General features: G+C 38.0%; 2 protein-coding genes across 18 annotated transcripts in view; one reads left to right on the top strand and one right to left on the bottom strand.

Annotated features, from left to right (window-relative positions):
- Positions 1 to 6,710, bottom strand: part of CHML (CHM like Rab escort protein) — a 221,698-nt gene extending 214,988 nt beyond the window's left edge. For 8 of the 16 annotated variants that reach the window (XR_009009276.1, XR_009009279.1, XM_057553047.1 and 5 more), the window contains exon 1: positions 6,623 to 6,699. The gene's annotated coding sequence lies outside the window, so the exon portion shown is untranslated. Of the gene's footprint in view, positions 1 to 6,513 lie in introns of all 16 variants that reach the window. The other 8 variants (XR_009009278.1, XR_009009277.1, XR_003623434.2 and 5 more) reach the window with 3 other exon arrangements.
- A 63-nt stretch (positions 6,711 to 6,773) lies between these two features.
- The window catches only part of EXO1 (exonuclease 1), a 42,138-nt gene continuing 24,769 nt past the window's right edge, over positions 6,774 to 24,142 (top strand). For both annotated transcript variants that reach the window (XM_057542854.1, XM_057542783.1), the window contains exons 1-9: positions 6,774 to 6,991; positions 7,304 to 7,512; positions 9,209 to 9,382; positions 14,254 to 14,373; positions 17,248 to 17,371; positions 18,346 to 18,483; positions 19,428 to 19,640; positions 21,506 to 21,693; positions 22,386 to 22,482. In XM_057542854.1, the coding sequence (XP_057398837.1) occupies positions 9,222 to 9,382; positions 14,254 to 14,373; positions 17,248 to 17,371; positions 18,346 to 18,483; positions 19,428 to 19,640; positions 21,506 to 21,693; positions 22,386 to 22,482 (1,041 nt within the window). In that variant the 5' untranslated portion in view covers positions 6,774 to 6,991; positions 7,304 to 7,512; positions 9,209 to 9,221. The remainder of the gene's footprint in view (positions 6,992 to 7,303; positions 7,513 to 9,208; positions 9,383 to 14,253; positions 14,374 to 17,247; positions 17,372 to 18,345; positions 18,484 to 19,427; positions 19,641 to 21,505; positions 21,694 to 22,385; positions 22,483 to 24,142) is intronic.

Below are 24,142 nucleotides of genomic sequence, written 5' to 3'. Positions count from 1 at the left end.
TTGCCATAACTATGAAACACCTGTCCTATTATTTACTTAGTAGGTTTTCTTTACATTGACTCATATTTAATGTAAATTTATTTAAAAAGCAAATTTCATCTTAACATTATAAGAATCACTTGACATAATAAAAGTAACTGTAAAAATACAATGAAAAAGCCATTCAGTTAAAATAATCTAAAAATGTAAAAACAATTAAGTGTAAATAAAATAATCTAATTGAGCTAAAAAATAAGCTCTTCAGTCAGAAAACTAGAGCTGTTAATAATCACTCAGACAAAAAAAGCATTCTGTTCTATGTCTATATAACCATCACCACCTCTGCTCACTTTTCCATAACCATCTCTTATACTTTAAGAACCCCATTTCAAACATTCATATTGAGTTCAACAGAGAAAAAAATGAAAACACAGTCCTCACAACTCTAGGACAAAAGGATGCTGACCTGACCAGCCCTTGAGGTCATCCCCAGTTCTGTGTCTCCCTGGCTTGGAGGGAAGTTGGGCTCTGAAAAAAAGCCTTCCCTTGCTGACTGAAAAGAACCTCCATTCCCACATCTCTTCTTGTAAAGTGCTGATATGTGCATAAGTATGTGAGTTGGGGAGATGCTGTTCAGCTGTGGCTGTAGCAACCTTGCCTGAAACAAGGTAAAGTTAGGAGGGCATCCCAGAGAGGCTGCAAGTGATCACATCACTGAGTTCTAGGGCCCTAAATCACCTCGCCTATTCCACATCTTAGAATACACTGCTTCATAACAATGGAGGCAATATTTTCCAAATTAAATATCAGGGTACATGATCTTTCAGCAAGATAGAATATTTAAAAAACCAGAGCTGCCCAGCAGCCACAGCCAGGCACCCTGCATCCTGGCCAGGGGCCGCCCCACCCACCAGTGCACACAGCAGCAGCTGTGGCCCTGCCACAACAGGAGGGTTCACACAGCTTACACAGAGGACAACCCTTGAGTGCCTGGCTCTGGTAGCCAAGTGAGATTGCACTTCTGAGCCCCAGAGGACATCTCCTAAATAAATCCACTACTTGAAGACTGGAAGAGATGGATAGTTGACCTAATGCATAGAAACAAACACAGCAAATTAGACAAAATGAGACAGAGGAATATGTTCCAATAAAAAGAACAAGACAAAATCTCAGAAAAAGAACTAAAAGAAGTGGAGATAAACAATCTACTTGATAAAGAGTTAAAAGTAATGGTCATAAAGATGCTTACTGAACTCAGGAGAAGAATGAATGAACACAATGAGAACTTCAACAAAGAGACAGAAAATATAAGAAAGAACCAAACAGAAATTATAAATGAACTGAAAAATACACTAGAGGGGTTCAACAGCAGACTGGATGAAGTAGAAGAATGAGTCAGAGAACTAAAGACAAAGCAATGGAACTCACCCAGACAGAGCAGCAAAATGTAAAAAGAACTTTTTGAAAATGAGGACATTTTAAGGGACCTTTGGGATAACATCAAGCAGAATGACATTTACATTATAGGGTTCTAGAAGAAGGGAAAGAGAAAGGGCCAGAAAAATTAATTGAAGAAATAGTAACTGAAAACTTCCCTAATTTGGGGAAGAAAACAGACATCCAGGTACAGGAAATATAAACCCAAAAAGATAACACCAAGACACATTATAATTAAAATGGTAAAAGTTAAAGACAACGAGAGAATCCTAAAAGCAGTAAGAGAAAAACAACTTGTTGCATAAAAGGGAAACCCCATAGGGCTATCAGCAGATTTTCAGTAGAAACTTTACAGGCTGGAAGGGAGAAGCATGACAAATTCAAACTGCTGAAGGGGAAAAAACTTCCAACCAAGAATTCCCTACCCAGCAAGTTGTCATTCAAAATTGAAAGAGAGATCAGGAGTTTTGCAGATAAGTGAAAGCTAAAGGAGTTCATCCTCACTAAACTGGCCCTACAAGAAATGATAAAGGAACTTCCTTAAGCTGAAAAGAAATGGCACTAAATAATAATAAGAAAACATGTGGAAGTAAAAATCTCACTGGAAAAGGCAAATATTAATAAAAATAGTGGATCAATCACTTGTAAAGCAAGTATGAATGTTAAAAGACAAGAGTAGGAAAATTAACTAAATTACAATAAATAGTTCAGGAATGCATAAAATAAAAAGATGTAAAATGTGTCACTGAAAACACAAAACATGCAGGGGAGGGTGCCAAAAGATAAAGCTTTGGAATATTTTCAAATTTAAGTTGCTACCAACTTAAAACAGGCTACTACTTACATAAGATGTTATAGGTGAACCTCACGGTAACCAAAAAGACTTATAATAATTATACAAAAGAAAATGAGAAAGAAAACTAAACATATCTAAACATAACACCAAAGAAAACCATCAAAAAACAAGAAAAGACAGAAAGAGTAGAAAGGAACAGGAAGAAACTACAAAAGCAACCAGAAAACAATGAAATGGCAATAAGTACATACCTATCAATGATTACCACATTAACAAAATTAAGGATAAAAACCATATAATCATTTTAATAGATGCAAAAAAATTTGATAAAACTCAACATCCACTTATGATAAAAACTCTCAACAAAGGGTGTATAGAGGGAATGTACCTCAACATAATAAAGGCCATAAGTGACAAACCCACAGCTAACATCACACTCAGCTGTAACAAGCTGAAAGCTTTTCCTCTAAGATGAGGAACAAGACAAGGATGCCCACTCTTGCCACTTTTATTCAATATAGTATTGGAAGTCCTCATCACAATTAGACAAGAAAAAGAAAAGGCATCCAAATCATAAATGAAGAAACAAAACTGTCCTTTTTGCAGATGACATGATACTACATATAGAAAATCCTAAATACTCCATCAAAAAACTGTTAGAATAAATAAATTTGGTTAAGTTTCAGTTTATAAAATCAACATACAGATCTGTAATATTTCTATACACTGATAACAAACTATCAAAAAGAGAAACAAAAAATAATAATCCCATTTACAATTACATCAAAAACAATAAAATACCTAGGAATAAATTTAACCAGGGAAGTGAAAGACCTACACACTGGAAACCATAAGGCACTAATGAAACAAATTAAAGAAAACACAAATAAATGGAAAGATATTCCATGTTCATGGATGAAAGAATATTGTTAAAATGTCCCTGTCCCAAAGCAGCACAGACTCAATGCAAACTACCCAAATTCCAATGGCGTATTTCACAGAACTAGAGCAAATAATTCTAAAATTTGTATGGAACCACAATAGATCCCCATCAGGCAAAATAATCTTGAGATAGAAGAACAAAGCTAGAGGTATCACACTTCCTGATTTCAAACTATACTACAAAGCTATAGATATCAAAACAGATTGGTACTGGCATAAAAACAAACACACAGCTTGATGGAACAAAATTGAGAGCTCAGAAATAAACCCATACATATATGGACAATTAATTTACAACAAAGGTACAAAAAACATACAATGGAGAAAAGATAGTCTCTTCAATAAATGGTCCTGGGAAAACTGGACAGCCACGTGCAAAGAATGAAACTAGACCACTACCTTATACCATATACATAAATTAACTCAAAATGGATTAAAGACTAGAATGTAAGACCTGAAACCATAAAACTTCCAGAAGAAAACATAGGCGGTAACCTCATTGACATCTATCTTCGTGGGTTTTTTTTGGATCTGACTTCAAAGGCAAGTGACACAAAAGCAAAAATAAACAAGTGGGACTACATCAAACTAAAAAGTTTTTGCACAATGAAAGAAACCAGCAAAAAACCGAAAAGGTAACCTACAGTATGGGAAGAAATCTGCAAATCATGTAGCTGTTAAGGGGTTAACATCCAAAATATATAAAAAACTCATGCAAGTCAACATCAAAAAAACCAAAAAACAAACCCAAACAACCCAATACAAAAATGGGCAGAGGATCTGAATAGACATTTTCCCAAAGAAGACATAAAATGGTCAACAAGCATATGAAAAGATGTTCAACCACACTAATTATTATGGAAACGCAAATCAAAACCACAATGATATATCACCTCACATCTATTAGAATGGCTATTATCAACAAGACAAGAAATAAATGTTGGAGAGGATATGGAGAAAAAGGAACACTTGTACACTATTGGTGCAGCTACTATGGAAAACAGTATGGAGATTCCTCAAAAACTTAAAATTGGAACTACCATATGACCCAGCAATTCCACTTCTGGGTATTTATTCGAAGAACCTGAAAACATTACTTTGAAAATTATATACACCATGTTCATTACTGCATTATTTACAAGAGTCAGGATATGAAAACAACATAAGTGTCAACTGATGGGTGAATGGATAAAGATGTGGTACATATACAGCTGTCCAGGTCCATTTGAATTTCAGATAAACATGGAATTTTTTTTTTAGATTATGTCTCAAATATTGCACTAGACATACTTACACTAAAAATGTATCTGCTGTTTATCTGAAATTCATCTGTAACTGGGCCTGTATTATTATTTGGTAAATCTGGGAGACAAAGTCAAATAAAATAGTATGAGAAGGGTCAGGGCAGAGGTCATCACAGGATGTTTGGGCACATGTCAGGGAAGAGTTCATAGAGCTGGTAAGGCTGAATCTTAATCTGATAATTTGTGGTGTGTACCACTCATTTCAGAATTTAATAACACGTCATCATGAGCTATGATTTAATTTTTTGATGAATATACATTTTGTCTACAGGATTAGATCCTACATTGCCTGAAGACAGCAACCAGTTCTTTGCGTTCCCCATACCACCTAGTACTGACAGGCACACCAAAGGCGTGTAGCAAGTAACAGCATGAATGGATTCAAATGGTTTTATCTTCGCAAAGAGTAAAAACATTCTGTTTATGAAATCATTGTTAACTGGTGTTTTCTTTTTTAGTTTTTAAACAGTGCAGCCAAGAATCCAGTCTGGAACCTTTGGAGTTAAATTAGTAATAAAGATAAGGGTTGTCTGGAGGGCAGTAACCTATGTTAGTTTCATGATGCTGTGGGCACATTTTTGATATCTGGGTTCCTTCCTAAGACCCCCATGTGTGGCATACTCTTGCTTGGATCAGACATATTGAAGCAGTACTTACAGTAGGTAGTCAGTCCAAACTGACTACTGACAAACACATCCCACTCACACTGAAGTTCCTCTTCAACCTACAGTTTGGAACTGTCCCCCACCTTCCACTACAGTCAGCTCCAAGCTGGTCCAGAGTGAGGTCTACCGCTATTCAGCTGTTAGAATCACAAGGGAAGATAATTTTTCTGACCTCCTCTCCCAGCCTCAGCTCTTCAGACCAGAACTTGGGGAGGCAGCCTTGCTCCTACTAAGAACACTTCCCCCACGTGGCACCTTTCCAACAATTTATAAGGTAATATGGTGACATGATAGATATTAGATTGATCATGAAAAGACTCTAAAAAGAAACCTGAGAGAAACATACAGAGTAGACAGTCAAAAAGGGAGCATTTTTTAAAATGTGCTCACTTCTTCCCCTTTAACTCCTTAAATTGAGTCTGAATTATCATTCGCGCCCATCTCTGGGCTCAGAGTATACTCTGTGGTCTGACCTAAGGTTCTTCCCAATTTCTTTTTATCACAGTATTTCTAAGAAGACAGTAACCAGGTCTAGAGCAGTATGAGGACTTGAAGCTTCCGCCACCAAAGTCAAAAACGTCTTTAAAGTCTGTACACCATAGGCCCATTTTCATGACTGGTTATAGTTTCCCCAGGCCAAAGGGAAACAAAGCTGGACACTAGGTAAAGTAGTCAGGACAGATTTTAGTCAATAATATATTGCAACAGGGAAAAGTGTCAAGCATGAAATGAACTCACCCTGGATTTGTACATAAGTTACTGGGCAGTTACAAGAGGAAATGGGGGTGTGAGTGGTGGCTCAGTAGAAGCAAGGAGTGAAAAACAAAAAAGAATCGGGAAGGAGAACTGGAGATTCACCTGGGATTGCTAACCAGAATTTATGGCAGTTAGGCTCCTCCCCTCCTAGAAATGTGGGGGTAGAGATCCTACCTTCGGATGTTGACCGGAACAAATGCTAAATTCTTTTGGCAGCCTTGAGCTTTCTCAGGCAGGCACTTCAAATGGGGATGGGGTCACTCCAGGGATGTGGATTTGATGTTAAAAGACCATGTTAGTGTTTGTTCAAGCCTTTACATGCCAAGGTTGAGGCTTTGAGAAGAGGGCAGAGAAGCCTGGCCAGCCCGGTTAAGGAAAGACTCTCTATCACTTATCAGTTAAATTATTTAGTAAGCGCTCCCTCCCCTTCCCAAAGTCTACAGGAAGGGTCCAGGGAATAAATATCTCAAGCTGCACTTTCTGTGTCCCTGGAGCCCACGTGCAGCTGCCTGTCAAGAGCCAGGGTTAGCAGCACAACACAAGGACTAGGGACAATTCCAGCAGGGACCCTTTTTAAGTTTAGAAACCTCAACACAAACACGCTGCGGACCTCTCAGAGCTTCAGCGCTCGGACCTGAGGCCGCAGTCGGGAGAAATCCTCGACTCCCAGCAGCCCGCGAGAGGAACTCAATGCGCATCCCGGGCGCCGTGCCCTGTTGGCCAGCAGAGCCAGCTCCGCTCACCCCTCCAGAAGGCTGCCCCGGGGTCCAAGCGCTTGCAGCTGCAGCTTGCTACATCCAGGCGGCCAGGTCCGGCCTCAGGCCGGAAGCGGGAGGCCGTGGGAGGCGGAGCCGGCATCGCAAAGGGGCGTGACGTCACTTCCTCTGGGCGGGGTCGCGGCCATCCCGCGCAAATTGAAAGGTCTGGTTGTCGGTGCACAGCTGCGTCCCTGCGCTCCTGCCCCTTGAGTTCCCCGCAGCCGCCTAGCGTGCTCCGGCCCAGGCGAGTGGGGGCCGTGGGGATAGGCTTCTGAGCCCTCAACGGGCTGCCCTCGGACGGACGGCGGGGGACCTCCTCGGGAAGCGAGCGGAGCGGGCTGTGCAGAGCACGAGGTGGGTCCCCGCTGGTTCCCGCCCCTGCCGTCGGGATCCGGGGTCTTCGGGGCTTAAGGGGAGGGTCTCACGCGTTCCCGGACCCTGCAGTGGCCCTGAGGGCGGCGCGGGGCTGGGGGGCACCCCTAAAATGAATTTGTGGTGCGGCGGTGTACGGGCCGGGGGAGCGTGCTCGGCCTGGCCAGGGCTGCGGTTCGGCGAACCAAGGGAGGGTCCTCTCGTTTTCCTGCGGAAGCTCTCAGGTCAGTTTTACATGCAACCTCCCAGCTTCCAAATGTTTGACAAGTATATTGTTTTCTTAACGTTGTGCAGGCCAAAGGAACGTGTCTCCTGGAAAGGGCTTGTGGGCCGCCCTGCCAATCCCTGTGAGACGGGATGGAGCGGTGACATTGTGCTGTCACTACTACTTGGTGCTGCGGGCGGTCTCCTGAGGATGCTTTGTGCCTAAGGCCCCCCATCGTTCTCATTGTGCTGAAGAGGAAACATTTATTCGAGAATATTTACCTAACTTAGAAAAAAATGTAAGTTTCACGAAATGTATATACTATGTCAGTTTTCCTCAGAGAAAGAAAACTCTTTTTAGGAACATCTTAGAGGTAGGAGACTAATTGTTTTTCCTAAACTGTGGCTAGAGGACCTCCTGCGTCCAAATTACCTGCCATATTTAAAATTTAGAATTCCCCCCTCACTCCAGGACTAGTGAATCATAGATAGTCCCTAGGAGTGGAGTTGAGAATGTGCCAAGAATTGAAATTTGAGAACTGCTGGACTAGAGTATCACAGCTTTGATACAGGGTTTCAACAGGGTAAGTCTGACTTCTGATCCTGTACTTTCTTCCTTGCCTCCCAAACGTAATGCCTTATGGGAGAGATTTATTTTAGGAAATGCTGAGCAGCTGGCTCAGTGTCTACTGCTTTTACTTTTTTATCAGGGGAGTTGGGGGAAGGGGCAATAGTTGCTTGGGAAAGGACTGGCAGCTACAGGTTTCCATATAGGAAGGGCTTGGGGGCTGCAACCTAGACGGAAGAGGGTGGAAAGCTAAAACATTTCTCTTGAAACTATTTGCACAGCAGGCACGGTTTCACATTATTTGGGGATAGCTTTCAGAGAGTCCAGTGGAGTTGCCCCTGGACGCCACCCACCACTGCTTATAAACAGAACGTTCATTGCTTGGAATAAAGCGTTCTGATGGCAGTAAATTTCAGTCCTAGAAAAGTACAGCTTTAGTTCTATAATTGTGTTTGATTATTTTATTTTTCAGTTAAAATGTTCTACAAACTGTTTTGCATGTTATTTCTTATAATGCCTGTGTAGAGGCAATGTGATATCATAGCATACACAGTTTTATAGATTTTAACAATGCCTTTTTGGAGAGAAGACAGACATACTTTTTTAGTACCTTCTGCTTGCTTCATACTGTGTTAAGGGCTTGGAGCAAATGTTAGGATTCCAAGTGGGAAGGCACTTTAGAAAGAATAAACATTAAGGAACTATGAAGTGGCATTAGAGATAGTATTAGTGATTAGGGTAAATATTCTAGACTGTGGAAATTGTTTGACAGGGAGGAGCCCACTTAAAATATTAAGGAGCTGAGGAGCCAATGGAGCGAAGTTAACATCTGTGGGATTATGACTGAACGCCTCTAAGTCAGAATCCCGCCCAGGCGGAACGATGCGGCAGCGCGCCGCGGTAGCCTCTGTTGGCCTTGGATAGCTGGTCCCCCGCTGTCCCCGCCGGCGGGCCGCCGCCCGCGTCCCCCGGGGCGCGGCGCGGCGCGCCCCGCCCCGCCGCGCGTCGGTACTGGGGTCCGGTGCGGAGATCCCTTCGTCCTGGGACACGGGGTGCGGCCGGAAAGGCGGCCGCCCCCTCGCCCGTCACGCACCGCACGTTCGTGGGGAACCTGGTGCTAAACCATTCGTAGATGACCTGCTTCTGGGTCGGGGTTTCGTACGTAGCAGAGCAGCTCCTTTGCTGCGATCTGTTGAAAGTCAGCCCTCGACACAAGGGTTTGAAAAAGAAAAACGAACAAAAAAAAGAAAAAAAATATATAAAAAATAAGAAAAAGAAAAAAGAAATATTAAGGAGCATGATTCTCAAATATCTGAACAATAATAGTTGCTATATCAGTTTCCAAGCTCTTTTTCTTTATTTTTCCAAAACTTTTGGGTAAATATATTTTGCTTTAAATTTTGCCTTTCTCTTTTCATATCATGTAGTTAACTTGGCACTATGGGGATACAAGGATTACTGCAATTTATCAAAGAAGCTTCTGAACCTGTCCACATGAGGAAGTATAAAGGGCAGGTAGTAGCTGTGGATACATACTGCTGGCTTCACAAAGGAGCTGTTGCTTGTGCTGAAAAACTAGCCAAAGGTGAACCTACCGATAAGTAAGTTTGGACCTTGTATCAATTCATTGCCAATTAAGAATGAGACTTAAAATGCCTTTTTTTCAGAAAGGGATCATTTTTATTCAATGCCAGGTTTATCAAGACGTGAGAGTATGTGCTTTAGAATATTGCCAAATCAGGGAACATTTCCTTCTGTGTTACAGGCCTAGTTTTCATTCTTTCTACTAAGCCAGAGTATTAGGACACTAATGGACAGACTGTCTTCTTTATTCTTTATCTAAGATAAACTTTTTAACAATATTCTAAAACTCCATGGTGATTTCAGATTCCTACTTTCTTGGGTAAGAAAGAATGTGTCTCCTACGGACAACACATTGTTAAGCCCTATTAGCAAAACAAGGCAGTTGCTTCTAAGGGACAAGGTGTTCTGACTCCCTTTTACTTCACTTAGGGCCAAAAATGGTGGCCATGTTGACATCCATTCATAACTCTGTGACCTCATTTGAGGCAGGACGAATGTCCTCTTTATTTTTTAAATAGAAACACTAGAAAAACAAGCAAGCATAGTTTTTGGACAGAGATTTTCCACAGGAATTTGGATACTATTATGTATTTTCTTTTTTGCAATATATAATTTATCTCTTAGAGGAAAGGCTCACATATCTTAGTGTGATTTACTTAAGCACAATGGACAGTAATAACCCTTTTTGTTTACAGAAGATGGAGGAAGGGGGAGGGGATGGAGAGTAACAGAGAAGTCATTATTGAAAGGTGAATGTATGTTTTGGGCTTTCAGGCCTATCAAGTTAATTTGACCAAAAGTGACCTGTTACAGTTTGTGTGGATCTGAAGGAGTCTGGGCACTTCTGCCACTCCAACTGTTATAATCATTTTTTGAAAGTGATTTCTTTTCCACCACTAAATTTGAGCAGTGCAATTACAGTTGAAGACTACAAGTTTTTCAGTGCTACCTTCAGTGTTTCTTTGAATTTTCTTCACTGGGGGGAAACTTTATCTCTAGTTTTTTGGTAATTTTTAAGGATTCAGAGATTTTTGACTAACTGAAAGAGTTGTCCAGAGTACAGGGAGTATCCTTTGTTGTCAGAGATGAACTCCACAGGACTGACCATGTTGTAGGTGTTTAGTAAATGTTTACTGAACTAGAAAGTTTCAGGACTTTCAGCAAAGTATTGTGTAATTTTTTTTTCCCACTGCAACTAATAAGTCACATTTGATAGTTTACTTTCCTTTTCTTTTTCACGTTTGGATGGGGATATTAACCAGAAAAGGTCAGAAAATTTGGATAAGCCTATGATAAACCTTTATGACCATAAGAAACAATGATGTCACTCTATATGTGCTGACATGGAAAGATGTCTGAAATATATAAAGTGAGGGCACCAGGTGTCTGATGTTTATATTTTCTCTAGTTAATTTTTTTTGCCACGCTGCACGGCATGCAGAATCTTAGTTCCCTGACCAGGGATCGAACCCATGCCCCCTGCAGTGGAAGCACAGAATCCTAACCACTGGACCGCCAGGGAAGTCCCTCTGTCTAGTTTTTAATAAAAAAGTAAATTTCCTTTAAAACTTGTTACAATTTTATGTTTGCTTTCTTCTATTTTTACTTGATATTTAATCAGTAGGTCCCAATCATTGTTCTATAGACCAATGGAGGTCTATTGTCACTGGTTTACAATAAAAGGAAAAAAAGAACAATGCAGTGAATTTTCCATTAAGATGAATATATTTGATTTAGAAGATTATCTTTTAAGATTGCATCTTTTTATTCATATTTTTGAGTTAAAATTGATGGAAGTTGTAGCTATTGTTTTTAAATTTTATTGAAGTACAGTTGATTTACAATGTTGTGTTTAATTTCTACTGTACAGCAAAGTAATTCAGTTATACATATATATAAATTCTTTTTCCTTATGGTTTATCCCAGTATATTGAGTATAGTTCCCTATGCTATACAGTAGGACCTTGTTGTTTATCCATCCTATATATAATAGTTTGCATCTGCTAATCCCAAACTCCCAATCCTTCCCTCCCCAACCCCTCCTCCCCTTTGGCAACAACAAGTCTGTGCTCTATATTTGTGAGTCTGTTTTTGTTTCATAGATGTGTTCGTTCGTGTTGTATTTTAGATTCCACATGTAAGTGATATCATATGGTATTTGTCTTTCTCTTTCTGACTTACTTCACTTAGTATGGTAATCTCTAGGTCCATCCATGTTGCTGCAAATGCCACTGTTTCATTGTTTTTATATGTATACCACATCTTCTTTATCCATTCATTTGTCAATGGACATTTAGGTTGTTTCCATGTCTTGGCTGTTGTAAATAGTGCTGCTGTGAAAATAGGGGTGCATGTATCTTTTCAAATTACAGTTTTGTCTGGGTATATGCCCAGGAGTGGGATTGTTGGATCATATGGCAACTCTATGTTTAGTTTTTTGAGGAACCTCCCTCCATACTGTTTTCTATAGTGGCTGCACCAATTTATATTCCCACCAACAGTGTAAGAGGATTCCCTTTTCTCCACACCTTCCCCAGCATTTATTATTTGTAGACTTTTTAATGATGGCCATTCTGTGGTGTGAGGTGGTACCTCACTGTCTCACTGTTGTTTTGATTTGCATTTCTCTAATAATTAGTGATGATGAGCATCTTTTCATGTGCCTATTAGCCATCTGTAAGTCTTCTTTGGAGAAATGTCTATGTAGGTCTTCTGCCCATTTTTTGATTGGGTTGTTTGGGGGTTTTTTGTAATTGAATTGTAGGAGCTGTTTGTATATTTTGGAAATTAAGCCCTTTTCAGTAACATCATTTGCAAATATTTTCTCCCAGTCCGTAGGTTGTCTTTTTGTTTCGTTTATGGTTTCCTTTTCTGTGCAAAAGCTTGTAAGTTTGATTAGGTCCCATTTATTTATTTTTGCTTTTATTTCTATTGCCTTGGGAGCCTGACCTAAGAAAACATTGGTATGATTTATGTCAGAGAATGTTTTGTCTATGTTCTCTTCCAGGAGTTTTATGGTGTCTTGTCTTATATTTAAGTCTTTAAGCCATTTTGAGTTTATTTTTGTGTATGGTGTGAGGCTGTGTTCTAGCTTCATTGATTTACATGCAGCTGTCCAACTTTCCCAACACCACTTGCTGAAGAGACTGTCTTTTCCCCATTGTATATTCTTGCCTCCTTTGTTGAAGATTAATTGTCCATAGGTGTGTGGGTTTATTTTTGGGCTCTCTATTCGGTTCCATTGATCTGTATGTCTGTTTTTGTGCCAATACTGTGCTGTTTTGATTACTATAGCTTTGTAGTATTGTCTAAAGTCTGGGAGGGTTATGCCTCCTGCTTTGTTCTTTTTTCTCAGGATGGCTTTGGCAATTCTGGGTCTTTTATGGTTCCATATAAATTTTAGGATTATTTGTTCTAGTTCTGTGAAAATGTCTTGGGTATTTTGATGGGTATTGCATTAAATCTGTAGATTGCTTTGGGTCATATGGCCATTTTAACAATATTAACTCTTCCAATCCAAGAGCATGGGATATCTTTCCATTTCTTTGAATCATCTTCAATTTCCTTTATTAATGTTTTATAGTTCTCAGCATATAAGTCTTTCACCTCCTTGGTGAGGTTTATTCCTAAGTATTTTAAAAGGGATTGTTTGTTTACATTCCCTTTCTGTTATTTCATTGTTAGTGTAAAGAAATGCAACAGATTTCTGTATGTTAATCTTGTATCCCACTACATTGCTGAATTCATTTATCAGTTGTAGTAGTCTTTAATGTGAAAACTTTATGGTTTTCTATGTATGGTATCATGTCTTCCTTACCAATTTGAATACCTTTTATTTCTTTTTCTTGTGTGATTGCTGTGGAAAAGACTTCCAATACTATGTTGAAGAGAAGTGGTGAGAGCAGGCATCCTTGTCTTGTTCCAGATATTAGCAGGAAGGCTTTGAGCTTTCACTGTTGAGTATTATATTGGCTGTGGGTTTGTCATAAATAGTTTTTATTATGTTGAGATATGTTCCCTCTATTCCCACTTTCGTAAGGGTTTTTATCATGAATGGATGTTGAATTTTGTCAAATGCTTTTTCTGTATCTATTGAGATGATCATCACATGGTTTTTGTCTTTTGTTGCTGTGGTGTATCACAGTGATGATTTGCGTATGTTGAGCTATCCATGTGACCCTGGAATGAATCTACATGTAGCTATTTTTAACTGTCTTGCCAGAATAAAAATTGAAATGCAATACCTGATTCTTGTTTGCATCCTGGACTGGGGAAAAAAATTGTAGCAGTGCTGTGCTGGAGTCAACTTTTATGAGCTGGCTATACACCATCTCCTCCCAGTTCAGCATTTAGTGAGCCCACATTGGTAGTTTATCCACCACTGTAGAATATTCATGTCAGGGATTGACAAATGCTACATATTAGGTACCACTTTCCCCAGAACTTGTTAAAATTTAGCAGGTCACCACTGGTTATAACAATACTGGGACAATCAGACAAATTTTAATGTAGACTGTATATTAGATGGTATTTTGTGGCTGTTAAGTTTCTTGGATATGATAATGGTGTTGTTGGAGAAATCAGGTATTTTTTCTACTATTCTTTCAATTTTTCAATAGTTTCGAAATTTCTCAAAGCAAAAAAAAAAAGAAAATGGGGTAAAAAGGCTAGTTATGGATGTCAAAGCCTTTTAATCTACACATGAGGAAAGCAAATATCCCATAGCCCATTAGGATCCAAGTTTAAATTAGAGTTTACATTTCCTGTGAAAACATTTGCTTAAAAAAACAGAAACCTCTTTTCATAATCTGTCTCATCTGGTTTTAAAAAGAGCAAAAGTATTACCTAAAGATGCAAAGCATTTAATTATTTTTCTTCATTTTCATAGGTATGTAGGATTTTGTATGAAATTTGTAAATATGTTACTATCTCATGGGATCAAGCCTATCCTGGTATTTGATGGATGTACTTTACCTTCTAAAAAGGAAGTGGAGAAGTCTAGAAGAGAGTAAGTTAATTCTTTAACTTTTTAAGATCTGACATTGTGGTTTGTGTAATACAAATTTCTTTTTGTTTTAATTTGTTGAGGCTTGTTTTAATCTCTAGTACATGAACAGATTTCCTTAAACGTTCCATGTGTGCTAGAAAGGAATGTGTGTTCTTCAGTTATTGAGTGGATGGTTTTATGTCTGTCCAGTTAATCAAGCTTATTGGTTGTAATGTTCAAATCTTCCATATCCTTATTGGGTTTTTTAATTTTTTTTTGTTTTTTTTTTTATGTGTGTCTACTTAATTCATCAATTACTGAGAAAAGTACATTAAAATTTCACTATGATAGTGCAATTGTCAGTTACCTTATAGTTCTGTCCAACTTTTTTTTGCTTTGTTTATTTTGAATCTATTTTATTGGTGGCATTCAAGTTTAGAATTTGTTATATTTTTGTGACAAATTGAAGCAATATGCAGTGACTCTTTTAGTCTCTGTGCTTTTTTGTTCTAAAGTCTATCCTGTCTGATGTTTGTATAGCCATAACAACTTTCTTTTGTATGCTCCTAATGTCTTTTTCTGTTTATTTTCAGTTTTACTATGTCATTGGTTTTAAGTTTGTCTTTTATAAAGAACACATCACTGTAATTTTTTTATCCATTCTGTCAATCTTTGTCATTTTTAAAACTGGAGAGTTTTATTCTTTTTACATTGATCATTAATTACTAATATATAGCTCCTACCTTGCTTAACTTCTGGGTTGATTGTTTTATCCACCCTTATTGTTGTCTCTTGTTTCTAGTTGAAAAGTGATGTACTCTATTTCTGTTCTTTTAGTAGTTATAATTGAAATGTTATCATTCATATTTAGCTCAACAGAATCTCGTATTTTTTATAACAGACCTTAGAAAGAATTTCTGTATTTTTTTTTTTTTTTTTTTTTTTTTTTTTTTTAATTTTATAGCTACTTTATTTATTTATTTATTTATTTTTGGCTGTGCTGGGTCTTCGGTTCGTGCTAGGGCTTTCTCCGGTTACAGCAAGTGGGGACCACTCTTCATCGCGGTGCGGGGACCGCTCTTCATTGCGGTGCGCGGGCCTTTCACTATCGTGGCCCCTCCCGTTGCGGGGCACAGGCTCCAGACGCGCAGGCTCAGCAGTTGTGGCTCACGGGCCCAGCTGCTCCGTGGCATGTGGGATCTTCCCAGACCAGGGCTCGAACCCGCGTCCCCCGCATTAGCAGGCAGACTCTCAACCACTGCGCCACCAGGGAAGCCCTGTATTTTTTTTTTAAAGAATTTCTGTATTTTATTGAAGCACCTATTCTGCCACTTTTCATCTATTCTTGTTTTTACCCTGTGTTAGTTTTTAGGTCCAGGAGTCATTGTGCTGTACAGGAAAGAGCACTGGGCTTAGTTGTTAAAGGTAGTATGAGTTAGCCCCAAATAGAAGTAAACCTCACTGAGTGAGCATTTTGTGAGCGTGCTGCTTGCCTAGTTTGCCATCCCTGGGCCTAGAATCAAATTAGAGAGGGCTCTTCAGATCTAGGTTTTTCAATCTACCTGTATTTAGTGGGCTCTGATTCTCAAGGTCAGAACTTTATAAAGTTTATAAAAGGATTAACTGAGACTGTCTGCACCCTCATTCTAGTAGGAATAATATACAGTTTATTAAAAATACTTTTAATAAAAAGTTAGTTCCAGGTTAGTTCTTAAAGGATTGGTGACAGCCCTAAACCAGTGTGGCTAAGGGACTAGTCCATGCCATATCCCACCTGGGTGTCCCCCATCCTGTTCTTAAGTCTAATTACAGAGTTATTTCCTCTTGCTAACTTCAAGAAAGGCTAAAAAATGTTTCAGCTGTCTGTCTCTGACCTGAGTGCTCTTTCTGACTTACCTCTGTAGGATCAGCTTTCTTTGTGCCACTGTAGCGGTGGGAGGGGCATTTAAAATCCTTTTCTACAAAGTCTCCTCATCTGTGGACCTCAGTTTAAAAGTGAACTAGGAAATTTGTGTGTATGTGTATATGCACATTTACTTAAAAGGTAAACTTCATGAGTTCACACTGATACTTCAATTCAAATTCAAGACTACAGGGTTTTTTTTTTACTTTTTCTGTATTGTGTCCGTTGCTCCTTTCTTTCATACTGAGAATCTTTGTTTTCAAGGATACAGGGATAATAAAGTTAGAATATCTTATAATAACTCATTTATTTTACCCCACATTATACTCAACAATAGATTCAGAATAAAATATGAATACTACCACTACCAATATGATTGTCGTTACAGTTTCTTTTTCTTTCCTTTGCATGTGCACTCTCTCCCCCCATTTCAAAAATAGTGGTACTACATTGTCAGGGCACATAACTACTGCTCTCTCCCTAAACAGGGAGAGAGCAGTAGTTATTTAGTCTTGCGTCTACAAATTACCATATAGCTGATGGCTATTAACAGTCCTTATATCAATGTCTCTCATGTTATTTTGGTTTTTCCATAGTTTTTCCTCTAGTATTAATAGATTCCACAGAGAAACTCACAGGAAACAGTATACTTCAAGTTCTTAATATGTTGATAAAGTTGCACCCTTTACACTGGAAAGTTAGTTTTAATGGTGTAAAAGCCTTGACTTACATTTTCATAAGTGTCTTCATTACTCCATTTTCTTTTGACATGAAGTATTGCTATGGGAAAGTCTGATGATAAGCTTGTGTGTACAGGCACTGTAAATCCTTGGTTTTTTTGTCTAGAAGCCCAAAAGATCTGGGTTAATATTCTCAAGGATTGGATGTGCACTTTCAAATGAGTCAAACATTTTTTATTCTAGGAAAAATTCTTGAATTATAGTTGTATTGTAATTTTTTGAGTCCTTCTCTCACCTTTTTTTATCTTGCAGAAGAAGACAAGCCAACCTTCTTAAGGGAAAGCAGCTTCTTCGTGAGGGGAAGGTCTCAGAAGCCAGAGAATGTTTCACCCGTTCTATCAATATCACACACGCTATGGCCCACAACGTAATTAAGGTGAGCTAAAAAAGAAATTAAGCCAAAGTAACAAATTACTGGGTTCATTTAGGCTAGTTATAAGTTGTTTGTTGAGTTGTTTGTTAAGGAAGTAAAGGGAGGAAAATTCTTCTAGGCCTAACCTTCAGGAAAGCTGGGTGTCAGAGGAAGAAGGAACAGTATCTGTAGGTAGAAGAGAGGAGTCCAGCAGTTTCCAAGGGAGAAATCCTAAGGAATAAGTGAAGCTCTCCCTTTTTAGATGTGTCACTTACATAGATAAATGTGCTCCGCAGAGATGCAAGGAATAAATTCCTGGAGGTTCAATCCCACCCTACTCATAGTCTTCGACAGTTACTGTAACCTTCACTCATGAATGACTGTCAGAGATCTGTTGAAGTAGCCTGGCCAACTCAGGAGCTCTACAGACTTCTAGTCTACTTGATCTGCTTCTTAGAAGCTTATTTCCTTATTACCTATTACCATAAATCTTAGTGTCAGCATGCCCAAAATCACAGCCCACACTTCCCCCTTTTCAGGTCTGTGTTCAAACTGCTTGGTAAACAAATGGGAAGATAGTGATTAAATTCCGTTGTTTCATCAGTACAGTGTCAGACTCGTGTTCTGTGATAAGAGAACCTGGGGAAACGCATGACTTGTGTTCTTTTTAGAGCATAATCATTCTTAAGATGGTAGCTTTCTATAATTTGAAATAATTAAGCTTTATAGCTTGTATTCGCCCCCAAATGTACAGCAATATTTCTTTTTTCCTAATGTATATACTGATTTTTAAAAAAGATTTCTTAGTGGCTGTGTGATTAGTTCAATATATATAGGACTAAAAGTAGAAAAACTTACTTCAAAGGAAATGATTTTCAAAAATAATATTAGCAAGTATTCAATACATGTTGAGGCTGGTAATGAAATGGGTTTGATACAGGAAGTTGTTCAGTGCTCTGCAGATGCTGTTCTTGAGATTGACCAGTCCTTTCCCATAGGCTGCTCGGTCTCAGGGAGTAGATTGTCTTGTGGCCCCATATGAAGCAGATGCACAGTTGGCCTATCTTAACAAGGCTGGTATTGTACAAGCTGTAATCACAGAAGACTCTGACCTCCTTGCTTTTGGCTGTAAAAAGGTACCTAACTACAACTACTCCATACTGTTTTTCTATGTGGATGGAAATAGTGTAAATCAGGAGCTAAAGTTTTTTATCCTATTTAATACCTGCAACTAATATTTACTTACAGTTGTTAATAATTGTTTTATTAAAATGAAAAGAAAGGTTTTGCTGCTTGACATTTGTGTAATCTGGACGATTTTTCAGAATAAGCCCTTACAGTTAGAGGGTTTTGTTTTCTCCAAATTCTTTAGTGGAATGTGGTCTTATTTTTTAATAATGATAATTTATATGCTTTATATTTTTCAATTAGGTTAGGTAAATAAGCTAACTTATCTACTAATGAGATGTTCTGCAGTTATTTAGAATTATGTATAAAACTATTTAATGGAAAATTTTATTATATATTAAGATATAAAACTATAGGGTGATTTCATTTTTGTTAATATCTATGTTATTTATATTATCTATTTATTTCATAGATGAAGAAGGATCTGTGAAAAGGTTAATGCTGGGTAATAGTGATAGATGAGACATTTGGGGCAACTGTTTTCTTCTTCCTGAATTTCTGTGTTTTCCAAATTTTCTACAATGGACATGTATTACTTTAAGACTAAGCAAAAGGGTTACTTTAATATGTAAAAGAGGAAGGTAAGGAGAAAATGCTTTTTGTATGAATTGCTATTTGACATGATAACCCTGTAATAGGTTATCATGTCAAAAAGGGCCTTCTTTATACCAGAGTCAAGACAATTGAGTTCTGGCGTATGACCTTGTCTAGCCATAGCCTATGCTTCAATTTAACTTATTTGCAAATATTACAGTAATTAACTGGCCTACCTGTCTCTCTTCTCAGTTATGATAAAGAACAAGAAAGACTTCTTAGAAATATTGCAATGTCTTAGATGATGAAAAATAAAAATGGCTCTTTCAGGTGTTAACAGTTTCCATTCCTCCTGAAGGTTATTTTAAAAATGGACCAATTTGGAAATGGACTAGAAGTTGATCAGGCTCGGCTAGGAATGTGCAAACAGCTTGGGGATGTGTTCACAGAAGAGAAGTTCCGTTATATGTGCATTCTTTCAGGCTGTGACTATCTCTCATCGCTGCGTGGGATTGGATTAGCCAAGGCCTGCAAAGTACTAAGACTAGCCAACAATCCAGATATTTTAAAGGTAAGAGTGATTTACCAAGTGTCATATTCAGTTTCTGAAGCAGTTCTTAAATAATAGATGAACTGCTCAGAATATGGATCTTAAATATTCTATTATTTCCATATCCAATATGGTGTCATTGAAAGGAGAAAATGACTAAAACACTAGAACTTTGCTTTTGGCAACGGATGAACCATGTTTTCAGCAACTGACAAAAAACAAGTAGTAATTTTTTTAAATGAAGACTAATATAAAGAAACTTAAGATATTCTAGGGTAGAATTAATGTTAAAACGTAGTCTTTTGATTTCTGTCCTGTTACTCTGTAGTAGTGGTTCTCAAACTTTTTGGTCTCAGGATCCCTTTACACTCTTAAAATCTCTTTGTGGCAATTATTTTTGTTTATATGGGTTATAGCTATTGATATTTACTGAGTCAGAAATTGAAACAGAAGGAACTTCCCTGGTGGCGCAGTGGTTAAGAATCTGCCTGACAATGCAGAGGACACAGGTTCAATCCCTGGTCCAGGAAGATCCCACATGCTGCAGAGCAACCAAGCCCGTGCACCACAACTACTGAGCCCACGTGCCACAACTACTGAAGCCTGTGCGCCCTAGAGCCTGCGTGCCGCAACTATTGAAGCCCGCATGCTCCAGGGCCTGCGTGCCGCAACTGCTGAGCCCACATGCCACAGCCCACGTGCCTAGAGCCCATGCTCTGCAACAAGAGAAGCCACCGCAATGAGAAGCCTGTGCACTGCAACGAAGAGTAGCCCCCACTCGCTGCAACTAGAGAGAAAAGCCTGCATGCAGCAACGAAGACCCAATGCAGCCAAAAAATAAATAAATTGAAACAGAAAAATCAAAATGTTTATTAATTCACTTAAAATTAACGATAATTAATTCATTACATTTTAACATAAATATCATATTTTTATGAAAAGTAGTTATCTTCTAAAACAAGTGAAAGTTATGAGAGGAATTGCACATTTATGTAAATGTCTTTAATGTGGCTTAATAGAGTACAGCTGTATTCTTGTATTACTTCCTCATACAGTTTGATGTGGTATCATGTGTCATGTATTTTCTAGAAAACTCTGAGACCCCATACATCACTGCTCTATAATTTCTCTGATTTCTTTAACCTTAAAAAATTAAACATACATTAAAGAAGCTTATTCCTACCCCACCCCACCTTGAGTAGTTCTCTTAAGCCCTTAGAGTTTGCAGAGCAGAATTTCCATTTTTTGTTTCCAAGGGTACAAAATGTGAGTCCTCAGGACTAAGGGTGGTGTACTAAAATAGACAGATCTCAAGGTTGGGAGATGGTGGCAGATTTCGGAATAGAGCAACATGTACTAACTAGCCTGTGACTACAGGATCACTTCAGTTCTCTGGGTCTTCTCTTCTTTGTCTCTGAGTTTGATATAAAAGATTTAAAACCCCTTCCAGCTTTAATCATCCATGACTCTAACAGGAATTAGAATGTTGACTTCATTTTTAAAATATGATCTATGAATATTTAGGTTTTTTTTAATTCTTAGGTTTTGTGTGTTGTTTGTTTTTTGCTTTCTAGGTGAAAGGTACTTTGAGGGTGAAGAATGTATCTTAAAGTTATACCTAGGAATGTAAATTTGATGTGTAACTGAATTTTTCATTCTTCGGATTAATAATAGAAAAACCAAAGAAAATACTGTTATAGAGACTTAGAATTTTAAGTCATGACATGGTTGTGTTTACTGGTAGAGGTTTTTAATGTAGATAAAAGCAATTGATTTTTCTACCCCTCCTCATCCATCTCTAATGTAAAGTGATGGGTGTTGGGAATAATGCGTTCCCTCTTCTTTATCTGCAGATAACTCATAAATATTTTTACATTCATTATTAGGTTATCAAGAAAATTGGACATTATCTCAAGATGAATATAATAGTACCAGAAGATTACATCAAAGGATTTATTCGGGCCAATAATACCTTCCTCTATCAGCTAGTTTTTGATCCCATCAAAAGGAAACTCATCCCTTTGAATGCCTATGAAGATGACATTGATCCTGAAACACTAAGCTATGCTGGGCGGTATCCTTTCTGAACCAGAATGGTAGAACTTTGCACTTCTTCCGTATTTTTGTGGTGATTTTTTAGTGAGACATTCAGTAAAAAGTTTGCATATTGTTTTTTGCTTTCTTTTTTTACAGTGAAATCTTTATTTTGTTAAATTTAATTACAATGCTAGCGAAAATTTAGAGTAACTTTTTGTTTATAAACCTGAGGCTCATCCATTATAACTTGCTAATTACTTAGATTGACTTGACAGAAACACGTACAGTCAGTCACTTAAGGTACATACTCCAAAGGTGGCACTTAAGAGAACCCCTCATGGCAAGCAAGCTCAATTAACCAGCAAGAACGCTCTGGGCATATGAGTATGCCAGTTGAGGATGCTCTTCCCGCAGCCACTGGCCACGTACATCCAGGGTGAGGTAGAGCCGTGAGTCACATAGGTAGTCTCCAAGACTTTCCTCTCCGTCTCCCTTGACAGGGAATAAGTGATGCCTTGGGACTTGGCTTCAGAAAATAGCCAACTCCTGCTGTGACTAGTAAACTATGCCTGTGGTTTCAGTAAAGCTGAATGTGGAAAGTAAGTAAGGTCCATTGAAGTCATAAACCTGAAGATTTTCTGTGACAATAGAACACACTTTTCTGTCTTATTAGAGTATCATTTGTTTGGTTGTTAATAAAAGCAATTTTCCTTAATCTTACCAACCTAGATATGTTGATGATTCTATAGCTCTTCAAATCGCACTTGGAAATAAAGATATAAATACTTTCGAACAGATTGATGACTACAATCCAGACACTGCCGTGGTAACATATTAAAGACTTCTTTCTAAAAGAGCGCATTTTAATTATGTCTCGGGAACTGTGACTAAAGGCAAATCTTCATTTAGTAAACATCTTTTAAGCATTTCTATATCCAGGCATTATGCAGGGTGTAGATTGAAAACAACTCGATGTTAGAGAAAATATATCCCTTAGAACATAGGTATATTGGTTAATTTCCTTAAATTAAAAAGTGACCACAAAATGTATTATCAAACTATTACACTTGAACATTTCATTTGAATATACCAAATGTTTGATGACCTTTTTTCATCTCACCCTTTTCAGCCTCTGGCATTTGGCATTGTTGAAGACCAAACCTAGAAATACCTCCCTTGGGGAGTAAAAACTGATTTTTCGCTCATTCACAATTTAGCAAATACTTACTGAGCACCCCTGCTATGTGTCTCTGAGCCCTTTCCTGTTTTCTTCTACTTTTTCCCAATTGTATGTATATATCTCTTATGATACACTCTCCCACCATTCTCTCTTTTCTGTTCATATTTCCATTCAGACTCTGTTCTCGTTTATGTTCAGGTTTATTCCTTAAATAAGTTCTTATGACTCTAATTATCTCATTTATGCAGAGAACTCGCGCATCTTTAACCCAATCTCTAGTCTGTATACCAATCACAGAATTCTGAATGTCTCCTGAATCTACATAAATGCTTTCCTATAATCTATCCACAGTCAAAAGCAAACTCTTTATTTCTTATCAGCTTTCCTTAATAACATTTTTTCTTTTTAGCACTTGTTACTCCATAAATTATGTCTCCATTGTTTATTTTCTGATTCTTCCCGGTAGAGTGCAGTCTTCATAAAGGTAGGGTTTTGTGATATTCACTGCCATATTATATTTACCATGTTTTTTGTTGAATGAATGAATGTCAGTTACATGATCTCTTTCATTCAGACTAGAAGACTTGGAATTTAATTTTTTTTAAGTGAAGTATTGTTGACTTACAATATTATACAGTTGACCCTTGAACAATATGGCTTTGAACTGCACACATCCACTTACATACGGGTATTTCTCAATAGCAAATACTACAGTACTACACGGTCGTTGGTTGGCTGAATCCGCAGATGCAGGAGAACTGCGGATATGGAGGGCTGACTATAAATTATACTCAGATTAACTGTATGGTTCAAGGGTCAACTGTATTAGTTTCAGGTGTACAACATAGTAATTTGATATTTTTGTAGATTATACTCCATACAAAGTTATTATAAAATATTGACTGTATTCACCGTGCTGTACATTACATCCTTGTAACTTATTTATTTTATATCTAGTAGTTTGTACCTCTTAATCTCCTTCACCTATTTTGCTCCTCCCCCACCCCTGGCTTCTCTTTCATTGCTAAGTCCTTCTGCTTCTTTTTTGTCTTTCTGGTTAATCGTCTCTCCTTTCTCATAGTTATCCAGATCTTTATCCTTACTCACCATTCAGTTCTTTACTAAGCATTTGTTAAGTACTATAACAAGCATAGTTAGGTTAGCTAGTGTTCTGGAATATAAAGAAAAGCAGAGCGTAATCCTTGCTTGTAAGGTACTCATTGTCTAAGGGAGAGACACATGGTTATATATATAGAAATATGGTAAGTGCTATAATAGATGTATTCGAGGCTCCCTGGAAACAAAG

This window comes from Balaenoptera acutorostrata, chromosome 1, assembly GCF_949987535.1.
Source record: "Balaenoptera acutorostrata chromosome 1, mBalAcu1.1, whole genome shotgun sequence".
Classification (NCBI taxonomy): Eukaryota; Metazoa; Chordata; class Mammalia; order Artiodactyla; family Balaenopteridae; genus Balaenoptera; species Balaenoptera acutorostrata.
This window is presented reverse-complemented; position numbering and strand designations above follow the sequence as displayed.